General features: G+C 48.4%; 1 protein-coding gene across 2 annotated transcripts; it reads right to left on the bottom strand.

Moving 5' to 3' along the window:
- Positions 1 to 2,405: 2,405 nt before the first annotated feature.
- LOC140407283 (large ribosomal subunit protein P1-like) lies at positions 2,406 to 10,448 on the bottom strand. Of its 2 annotated transcripts, none has more exons than XM_072494894.1 (4): positions 10,253 to 10,448; positions 6,497 to 6,571; positions 2,821 to 2,923; positions 2,406 to 2,542 (listed from the first exon to the last, which is right to left on the bottom strand). In XM_072494894.1, the coding sequence occupies exons 1-4, from the start codon at positions 10,322 to 10,324 to the stop codon at positions 2,463 to 2,465; spliced, it is 330 nt and encodes a 109-aa protein (XP_072350995.1). In that variant the 5' UTR covers positions 10,325 to 10,448; the 3' UTR covers positions 2,406 to 2,462. The 2 variants fall into 2 exon arrangements, with proteins under 2 accessions (XP_072350995.1, XP_072350994.1); XM_072494893.1 differs by lacking the exon at positions 10,253 to 10,448 and adding an exon at positions 7,495 to 7,596.
- Positions 10,449 to 10,985: the final 537 nt, after the last annotated feature.

The raw sequence follows: 10,985 nt of genomic DNA, 5'->3' as shown, positions 1-10,985 counted from the left end.
TCCAAGAGCAACGTTCACACTTGTCCTCCACCCCAGAGAAAAATCCATTCCTCACTTTAGTCAAATGTGCCCTGTAACACCACCTTGAATTGGATCTGCTTTAGCCAAGCACAAAGGGTTATGTGGAAAAATATAGACAGCTACTGGACAGAGCCCAGACTCCATTGGACGAGACCAGACAAAAATGGGAGGACGAACTGGGGACAGAGGTAGGATAGGGACTCTGGAGCGAAGCACTGAGCAGGGCTAACTCCACCTCTTCCTGCGCAAGGCTAAGCCTAATGCAGCTCAAAGTGGTGCACAGAGCGCCCCTGACCAGAACCCGAATGAGCAGGTTCTTCCCGGAGGTGGAGGACAAATGTGAGCGGTGTCAGAGGGGCCCGGCCAACCACACCCATGTTTTGGGCTTGTCCCAAGCTTGCTGGGTGGGCAGCCTTCTCTGAGGCAATGTCCAGGGTTGTGGGGGTGAGGGTGAAGACATGCCCAATAGTGGCAATCTTCAGGGTATCGGAGCAACCAGTTACACATGGGGAACGGGGCCAACGCCCTCGCTTCCCTAATCGCACGCCGGAGAATCCTGCTCCGCTGGCGATCGGCAGCACCACCCACGGCTGCAGACTGGCTCGCTGACCTTTCGGAATTTCTCCACCTGGAGAAGATTAAGTACGCCATCCGAGAGTCAGAGGAAGGCTTCCTGGACACTTGGGGGCAGTTTGTCGGTCTGTTCCAAAGCATCCGCGCCGGAGGCTTTCCCAGTCTGCATCAACCCAGTGCATTTAATGATTTCCTCTGGGTCCCAACAAGGAGTCCAACTTCTTGCGCTCTTCCCCCTTCACTGCGGGGATGGGCAAGCTGTCCAAAAAGCCAGTCATGACCAATTCCTCAGCCAGAGACCCGAAAAAAATGATTCAAAAGCCACATTAACCTGAGGGGCCGAAACCAGGCCGGTGCTGGAATTACATACTTGTGTGATCTCCCGGGAAGCCACCTACCGTTTCATCTGGTGAGCTAAGAGGTGACTGACCTTCTCCCCGTATTCAGAAAAAATGCTCCTCAAACAGCACAGCTGGTCCTCCACATTTTGGTGACAACAGCTCAAATTGCGAATGCAGCTTTTTCCTACCTGCTAACAATTCCAATGTTGGGGTGAGTGTTGATGGTCCACCTCAGGAATGGTGTGCAATTCTGATCGCTACATTATAGGACGGATGTAATTGCACCGGAGGGGGTGCAGAGAAGATTCACCAGAATGTTTCCTGGGATGGAACATTTAAGTTATAGAGGTTGGATAGGCTAGAGTTGTTTTCTCTGGAGCAGAGACTGAGGGGTGACCTGATCAAGGTGTGCAAGATTATGAGGGGCATGGACAGGGATGAGGGAGCAGCTGTTCCCTTAGTTGAAGGGTCAGTTACGAGGAGACACAAGTTCAAGGTGAGGGATGGGAGGTTACGGGGGGGGGGGGGGGGGGGGATGAGGAAAAACTTTGTTACCCAGAGTGGTGATGGTCTGGAATGCACTGCCTGGAAGGGCGGTAGAGGCAGGATGCCTTCCATCCTTTATACCTTGAGGAGTACTTGGCACACCATAACATTCAAGGCTATGGGCCAAATGTTGGCAAGTGGGATTGGGTGGCAGGTCAGGTTCTTCCATGTGTCAGTGCAGACTTGATGGGCAAAGAGCCTCTACTGCACTGTAGCATTGTGATACCATCTTAACCTTTCATCAGAACTAAGGAAAGACAGAAGTGTAAGCTGAAATGTTAACCATCTCCACAGATGCAGAGTATTTCTAGCACTTGGCAGTATTTTGGTTTTGCGCTTACACCCCGTTCAAGAATGCATTTCCTCATGCATTGCCTTGGCATCCCACTTCACCCACATCCTGCCCAAGGGGGTCAGCTTCTACTTTCAGTGACAACAGCTTGAATCCTCCACAGGCTGCGTGCAGTTGCTTACCCAAGATGGGGTCAAGAATGAGCAACAGCTTCCTCCAATTAAATATCTCAGCCTCTCCTACAAGGTATCTTGAAACATGGATAGCATGGGATGCCAGTACATTTCTTTTAAAAAACAAAAAATCAGTTAAATTATTTCTCTAGGTCTGAATATCAGACTGAAAGTATAAGAGCCTATATAATTCCTGGTTTATCCCCATATCCTTTGACTACCTGCCGGTCCTTTCACCCTCCGTTCTCAATGCAAAATACCGTGGACACAGGCAACCCGACTTTCTTTCTATTGATACAACAGATTTGTTGAATGTGGCCTGCATGTTATTTCAGTATTTGGTATTAATTTTGCGTCTTTATAGCTCCTGTGATGCAGTAAAATGTCACCGCACTCTACCCATACAAAAACAGGTTTGTCTGCTGGATCCCAGACTCTAACATGAATCCCACACACAAGTATATTCAATTTTTATTTATTTTTTGTAAATTGTAACATTGTTGTTGCAGGGCACGTTTAATCGAAGAGCCCAAAGCCCATGTCATCGTCAGACTCTTCAGATTCTTCCTGTTTCTTCTCTTCCTTTTTCTCTTCAGCTGTCGGACAGAAAAGAGATTTTAATTCTTCAGCACAAACCTGCACAGCAATGAGCAAAATTAACTTCCATCAAACGGTAGGTAAATTAATTAAAGCATGCAGTACTGAGGAAATTGACGGTTAAAGAATACGTCCCAGCAACATTCCACAAAGCACGCTAACAATTCATCATTTTATTACCTTGTTTTCCAAATTGCTTCTAAAATAATTGGAACTCCAAATTGTTATCCAAAATTAGCCCTGCAACCCCCACCATTGAAAGTAAAGTTACACTCACCAGCAACGGGGGCAGCGGTGGTAACAGCTGCTGCAGCAGCTGGGGCACTGCTACCAGCACCAACGTTGCAGATCAGACTATTGACGTCAATATTAGCCAAAGCCTGAAAAATAAAAAGATAGTCAATGTTGACAAGACTTCACAACCTGTCAGTGTTAAAAGCTGTAGTCTTACTCCAGAGCATTACCTCTCAACTCCTGCCTTCAAGCACCTAGGCCCCAAGCTGTGCAACATCCTTACTTTGACCTATCTTTTAGTTATCCAACCAAATATTCTTCAGTGGCTCATTGTCATATAATTGCGAAGCACCTTGGGGCCTTTAATTAAAGGGAGAGTACAAGGGTGGCACAGGGGGGTTAGCATTGCTGCCTCACAGCGCCAAAGACCCGGGTTTGATCCCAGACCCGGGTCACTGCCCGTATGGAGTTTGCACATTCTCCCCGTGTCTGTGTGGGCCTCACCTCACCCCCACAACCCTAAAAGATGTGCTGGGTAGGTGGATTGGCGTATTCTAATTTTTTATGAAAAAGGGGACCATATGAATAGTATAAAAGCTATTGTGTTCATAGATAACGAAAAGCACTATATAAGACATAGGAGCAGAATTAGGCCATTTGGCCCATCGCGTCTGCTCCACCATTCAATCATGGCCGATATATTTAGCATCTCGATTCTCGCCAATACATAACGTGTATTTTGAGTATTGATTTTTTTTTGTGCTGGGGAAGGCGGTTAGCTGGGGTGAGGAAGACACTGTGCAGACATGGTAAAGGCGAAGTCGTCAGCCCAGAGGCCGCTCGAGGGTTTGATGTGGGACTATTGGCGGACCCAGATTTTTGTATCAAAATGGGGAAGGTGATCAAAGATTATGGAGGGTTTAATAGGAATGGGGAGGTTTTGCCATCAGTGGTGTGGGAAGCATGAAAGCTGTAGTGAGGGGCGAGGTCATCTTGTTTAAGGCACAGGTAGACAGGGAGGAGCGGCAGTGGTTGATAAAGGAGATCTTGGAGGTAGATGGAAGGTACATGGAGGACCCAACGCCGGGTCCTCTGGCAAGGACGAAGGAGCAATGGGCGAGGTTTGATCTTGTCCATGGGGAAGGCAATTCGGCAGCTATGGGGAGTTGTGTAAGAGCATGGGGAAGGCCAGCCACTTGTTGGGGTTTGTACAAATTAGCTACCGGAATATGCGCCAGATGCGAGGAAGTTTTTGGGACGATTGGAATATCCCGAAGTACGAGAGTGCTGGACTGGAGGAGCCAGTGGGGGTGAAGGAAGTGATGCTGCCGATAGGGAGAATGCAGATGGGCAAGCCACCGGATGGTTTTCCGGCAAATTTTATGAAAAGTGCAAGGATAAATTGGCTCCGCTGTTGGTAGAAATGTTTGAGGACGCAATGATCAGGGGCATTGCCAGACACAATTAGTCATTCATTTCATTGCTCCTTAAAAAGGACTAGGATCCAGTAGTGTGGATCATGCAGGCGGAGATCTGTTGAACGTGGATGCCAAGATTTTGGCCACGGTGCTGGCAACTCAGGTTGGACGAGTGTCTCCCAAAGGAGACTGGCATCAGACAGGGTTCGTAAAGGGCAGGCAGATGTCGTCAAACGTGCAGCGGCTGTTGACTGTGGTGCTTTCTTCTGCAGAAGCAATTTGGAGTGGCGCTGGAAGCAGAGAAGGCGCCTGATCGGTTGGAAGGGAGCTATCTGTTTGCAATGTTGGAGAGGTTTGGGATTGGGCATAAGTTTGTGACATGGGTGAAATCGTTGTACAAGGATGTATTGACGTGTGTGCGAACAAACAAAATTAATTTAGGGCATTTTCCATTGCACAGGGGGACAAGGCAGGGATGCTCCATGTGCCCCCTTCTGATTGCATTGGAGCCCTTGGCCACAACAGTGAGGTGCTCAAATAAATGGAATAGGGGTGGGGGGGGGTGGGGTTGGTGGAACGTAGGGTGTCCCTGTATGCCGATTATCTGCTGTATATATATATATATATTCCCAGAATTTTCTGTGGGGATAGAATGGGAATCTTAGGAGATTTGGGGCATTTTTGGGCTACAAGCTGAAGCTGGGTAAAAGTTAGTGTTTTGTGGTGTCAACTCCAGGTACAGGGGTTGCCATTTCAGGTGGCAACAACCCACTTCAAGTATTTGGGAGTGCAGGTGGGCCAGATTTGTGCGCAGTTTCATAAATTTAACTTTATGAGTCTGGTAGGTAGGGTTACAGCAGATCTACTGAGGTGGGATAATCGGCGAAGATGAATTTTTGGGGCAGCGCAGTGGCTAGCACTGCCGCCTCACAGCACCGGGGTCCCAGGTTCGATCCGGGTTCTGGATCACTATCCTTGTGGAGTTTGCACATTCTCCCTGTGTTTGCGTGGATTTCACCCCCACAAACAAAAGATGTGCAGAGTAGGTGGATTGGCCACACTAAATTGCCCCTTAATTTGGAAAAAAGGAATTGGGTAATCTAAATGTATTTATTTTTTAAATGAATTTTTGCTGTGGTTTTTATTTCAGTGCCTGCCGGTCTTTTTGCCCAAATAGTTTCATGGGCGTGGAAAGGTTGATTTTTTATCATTCGCCTGGGCAGGTACGGTGGTTAGGATTAGGAAGATGGTTCTTCAGAGGGCGGCAGTCGGGGGAGGGGCGTATTGTATTATTACTGGGTGGCAAATGCAGAGAAGGTGCAGGGTTGGAGTAGGGAGATGGGAGGCAGGTTGCTATAGGGGGGGTGGAGTTGTGGGCACTATAATGGGACCATTCGTCACAGGGAGGTTTTCAGGGAGTCCTGTGGTGGTTGCCACAATGAAAATATGGAGGCAATTTCAGCAGCATTTCAGCTTAGGAACAGGTCGAGGTTGATGTCGATCAGAGGGAATCATGGGTTTGAGCTGGGGAGGAAAAAGGGGCGATGGAGATGAAGGACTTGTTTTTGGGGAAGGGCAGTTCGTAGGAGTTGGGGTGATGTTTACTTTATTTTGTAATGCTTAGTAAATGTTGTAAAAGAGCCATATACAGCCTCAACAGTACAAACCTGCTCTTATACTCTCACCCTCTCAATATGAATGCAATCATTGCATTTGCCTTCCTAACTGCCAACAGAACCTGCATGTTGAGGTTAAGAGAATCCTGAACTAAGACTCCCCCACGTCCATTTGTGATTTCCAAAGCCTTTTCCAATTTAGAAAAGTCTATGCTGCTATTCTTCCCAGAGCACAGACCCAGAGTCCTGAGCCGCTCCTCATAGTCCTTCATTCCAGGGATCATTCTTGCGAACGTCCTCTGGACCCTCTCCATGGCCAGCACATCACTCCTAGATACTATATTAGAAGTGCAAATATACTTGTTCAAGACAAATATACTCTGGTGCCAGGCTGAAGTTTCTAGAGATCAGATAATGCCTCGCAGCGCCAGGGACCCAGGCTGGATTCCAATCTTCAGTGACTGCATGGAGTTTGCACATGCTCCCAATGTCTGCATGGTTTCCCCCCGTGTGCTCCGGTTTCCTCACAGTTCAAAGGTGTGCAGGTTAGGTTACAGGGATGGGGAGTGAGCCTAGGTCGAGTCTACTTTCAGAGCGTCAGTACAGACTTGGATGGGCTAAACAGCTTCGTTCTCAACTGTAGGGCTTCTCGGAATAACATTGCCAGCATGAATTCGGATATTACCTTGGCAAACAGACTCGGCCAGAAAGGCTCAATGGTCACACCAGCTGTTTTAATCAGGGCATTGAGTTTGTCTTCCTGAAAAAGAGGAGTTTTAAATATGTTATTAGCAGATTAATACAAATATTATACAATATTAAGACCAAAAGCATGTTCACAAACAATGAAATGAGGCAATTCTGGGGCAAGGTAGCTATGGTCAATGCGACAGGTAGGATGAATGTAGTTTAAAATTCAGCAACGGCAGACCAAGGGATTGATTAAGGCGGCGAAAATAAAGGGCTACAAGAGCAGCCCAGAGGCTGGGAATTCTGCAGTGTGTAATTCGCCTCCTGATTCCCTGAAGCTTGTCCACCACCTACAAGGCACAAGTCAGGAGTGTAAGGGAATACTCTGCACTTGCCTTGTGCAGCTCTAATAACACAAGCAGTTTCATTGGCACCATCCAATCCAAAGCAGCCCACATAATTGCTGCCCCTTCCACATTCACTCCCTCCACCAAGGACAAACAGTGGCAGCAGTGTGCCATCTACAAGATGCACTGCAGGAGCCCACCAAGGCTCTGTGGGCAGCAACTTCCAATCCACGGCCACTACCATCTAGAAGGACAAGACCAGCAGATACCTGCGAGCGCCACCACCTGGAGGTTCCCCTCCAAGCCACTCACCACCCTGGTGTGGAAATATATCACTGCTCCTGCATTGTCACTCAGTTAAAATCCTGAACGACAGCACGGTGGTGGTGGCACGGTCGGTTAGCCCTGCAGCCGCACGGCGCCGAGGTCCCAGGTTCGATCCCGGCTCTGGGTCACTGTCCGTGTGGAATTTGCACATTCTCCCCATGTTTACATGGGTTTCGCCCCCACAACCCAAAAATGTGTATGCTAGGTGGATTGGCCACGCTAAATTGCCCCTTAATTGGAAAACATTAATTGGGTACACTAAATTTTTTTGAAAGGGGGGAAATTACAATTTGAAATAGCTGAGGAACCAAATTCATACTTTGCTTCTGTCTTCACAAAAGATATGAATAATGTACCGGAAGGTCTGAAAAACATGTTTTAATGAAGAGTTGAAGAAAATCAGCATTAGTAAAGAAATGGTTTTGGGGAAATCAATGAGACTGAAGGCAGATCAATCTCCAGGGCCTGATCATCTTCATCCCAGTGTACTCAAGGAATTGTTCCTGGATCCATTCATGGTCATTTACCAAAATATTTGGACTCTGAATAGTTCCTACAGATTGGAAGGTAGCTAATATAACCCCGCTATTCAAAAAGGGAGATAGAGAGAAAATAGGGAACTATAGACTAGTAAACCTAACATCGGTAGTAGGGAGATGCTAGAGTCCATTACCAAGAATTTCATTGCTTTCCAAATGCTGTGCTGTGGTATCATCAGACAGACAGCATGATTTACAAAAGGAAAATCATGCTTGACAAATCTACTGGAATTCTTTGAAGATGTAACGAGTACAGTTGAGCAGGGAGAACTGGTGGATGTGGTTTAAGACTTTCAGAAGGCTTTCGACAAGGGTGGCAAGGTGGTTAGCACTGCTGCCCCACAGCACCAGGGACTGAGTTGAATTCCAGCCCGATGATTTTGTGTGGAGCTTGTACATTTTCCCCCGTCTGTGTGGGTTTCCTTTGGGCGCTCCAGATTCCTCCCAGTCACAAAAACATGCGGGTTGGCCATGCTAAATTGCCCCTCAATATCCAGAGATGTGCAGATTAGGTTATGTGATAGCCACGAGGGTTGACACTTGTAAATGGGCAGAGTGCTCGTTTGAAGGGTCAGTGCAGACTCAATCGGCCGAATGGCCTCCTTCCGTACCGTAGGGGTTCTTTGATGAGCAGCACAAGTGACTGGCACTGTGGCTTCACAGCACCAGGGTCCCAGGTTCGATTCCCCTCTGGGTCACTGTCTGTGCGGAGTCTGCATGTTCTCCCCGTGGGTTTCCTCCGGGTGCTCCGGTTTCCTCCCACAGTCCAAAGATGTGCAGGTTAGGTGGATTGGCCATGCTAAATTGCCCTTAGTGTCCAAAAAGGTTAGATGGGGGTCATTGGGTTACGGGGACAGGGTGGAAGTGAGGCCTTAAATGGGCCGGTGCAGACTCGATGGGCCAAATGGTCTCCTTCTGCACTGTATGTTCTATTAGGTCTAGATAATCTAAGGTTTCACATAGCAGATTACGATGTAAAGTTAAAGTGCATGGGATTACAGGTAGTGTCTTGAGATGGATAGAAAGCTGGATAGCAGGCAGGGAGCAAAGAGTTGGAAAAAATGGATCTTTTTCCAACTGGCAGGCAGTAACTAGTGAGATACCACAGGGATCCGTGCTAGGACTCCAACTGTTCACATTATATATTCATGCATTGGACATGGGAACTAAATACATCAAATTTGCAGATGATATAAAGTTGTGTGGGAGGGCGCGCTGTGAGGATACTTCAGTGGGATTTGGCAGATGCAGTATGTGGATAAATGTGAGGTTATCCACTTCGGTGGAAAAAATAGGAAGGCAGATGAATATTTGAATGGGATTAAATTGAGGGAGGTGAATATCCACCAAGACCTTGGTGTCCTTGTGCATCAATCGCTAAGCATGCAGGTACAGCAGGCAGTAAAGAAGACAAATGGTATGTTGGCCGTCATAGGAACCAGGATGTTTTACTGCAACTGTATAGGACATTGGTGAGTCCCCACCTGGAGTAGTATGCGCAGTTTTGGTATCCTTATCGGAGGACGGAAATTCTTGCTATGGAGGGAGTACAACGAAGGCTGGGATTTTGGGGGGGGGGGGGGGGGGTCTGTCACTTGAGGAGTGATTAAATCGGTCAGGATTATACTCATTGGAGTTTAGAAGAGAGGTGATCTCGTAGAAATTTCAAGTATATACAGCTCTTGGGGCCATGTCATTGCAGAATAGTGAAAGCAAGTTCCCTGGAGCACAGCTATAATCCAGGTAGGAAAGAACACAAAAACAGAAAATGCTGGTCAATCTAACGTCCGAGTAACAAATCATCCAGGTTCGAAACGTTAGCTTCACTTTCTCTACAGATGCTGCCAGACCCGCCGATTGTCCATTCCCTTGTTTCAGAGTCTAGCAAACACAGTGATTTGCTCGTAAATCACCAGCCCTGAATTTGTTCGGGGGGGGCATCCTGACAAACTTGCCCAGTGCCTAACCGCTTAATTACAAACTGGTCACTATCGGGGAAGCAGGTGGGCAAGTTCCAGCTTCAACAAACTGCACATTTCAAGTCACATCAGCGACATCGACATTGGATTTGATTTATTGCCACGTGTACCGAGATAGTGAGTGCTCTGTGTAGTCAAGGCAGATCATTCCTTACATTAAAAAAAAAGAGGGTCTACGAGAAATACAAAGTTAATACATAGACATCGGGTGAGTATAGGAAATGTAGTGCTCCTCAGAGATCAGTTCATGTCTTTCAGGAGCCACAGGTCGAGTTGTGGAAGGGCTCCCCCCGGGGGAGAGGCGCCCAGTCTGGCCCCACGTGTGGAGCAGCAGCTCCGGCTCCAGAGGCTCAAAGGGCTGAATGCCACCTACTCGCCGGGCCCCGGGACTATCCCTCTCTCCGGGTCCCGGGCCTCCCTCCCCGCCGTGCCGCAGGTCTCGCTCTCTGGTTCCAAGGCGTCCCGGCGGGGGAGGAAGGCCCACTCAAGATGGCGCCCGCGCGCCCGCCTCCCCCCCCCCCCCGGGCGGACTCGAGGATGGCGTTGGGGCCTCACTCACGGTGACGGTGACCTCGTCGTCGTGCAGGATGAGCGCGCTGTAGATACAGGCGAGCTCCGATGTGGAGGCCATGGCGCTGGATCTCTGCGGGTGGGTCCGATGGTGCTAGTCGCCGGGGGAAACTCGGCCTTAGCTTCGTTTAGAAGAACCAAGCACTTCCGAACCGGGCAGAGCGAGAAGAGGAAGTGGGGGGGCCGAGGGCAGCCTTATATAGACTCACCTCTGCGTCACTTCCTGGTTACGCCGCTCACTTCCGGGTCAGTGTGACGATACATCCGGGTGGGAGGGAGCTGTCTCATCGGAATGTTGCGACAGGCAGGGGCCAGTGACTGGAAATTTTATGTTGCAGGTTATTATAAATCACTCTAGTATCTCTCTGAGCAACAGGTAGTGTTTTAATTGAAGCAACATCCTCCTAATCATGAGAATGGTCACAGCACAGGAGGAGGTTATTCGACCCTTCATGTATCTGCTAGCCCATGGAAGGAAACATTTACCTCGTGCCCCCCCCCCCCCCCCCCTCTGTAGCCCTGCATATTCTACCTTGTCAGATAATCATCCAATTCCTCTTGACCTCTTGAAAGCCTCAATTGGACCTGCCTACACCACGCCTTTGCTACTATCGTGCGTTCCAGGTGCACTAGAGACATGGAAACATTTTTCCTTTCTTTGCTATTCTTTTGCCAATTACCTTAAATCTGTGCCCACTGGTTCTCAACCCATCCACTGATGG

The sequence above is a fragment of the Scyliorhinus torazame genome, unplaced genomic scaffold (genome assembly GCF_047496885.1).
Source record: "Scyliorhinus torazame isolate Kashiwa2021f unplaced genomic scaffold, sScyTor2.1 scaffold_1437, whole genome shotgun sequence".
NCBI classification, from domain to species: domain Eukaryota; kingdom Metazoa; phylum Chordata; class Chondrichthyes; order Carcharhiniformes; family Scyliorhinidae; genus Scyliorhinus; species Scyliorhinus torazame.
The sequence above is the reverse complement of the archived record's forward strand: the minus strand, read 5'-3'. Positions and strand labels throughout refer to the sequence as shown.

Coding starts and splice junctions, on each gene's coding strand:
- LOC140407283 (XM_072494893.1), bottom strand. CDS start 7,581: ATGCTGATTTTCTTCAACTCTTCATTAAAACATGTTTTTCAGACCTTC. Junction 6,572..7,494: donor TTTGTGAAGACAGAAGCAAA/GTATGAATTTGG, acceptor CCTCTTTTTCAG/GAAGACAAACTCAATGCCCT. Junction 2,924..6,496: donor GGCCGAGTCTGTTTGCCAAG/GTAATATCCGAA, acceptor TTTATTTTTCAG/GCTTTGGCTAATATTGACGT.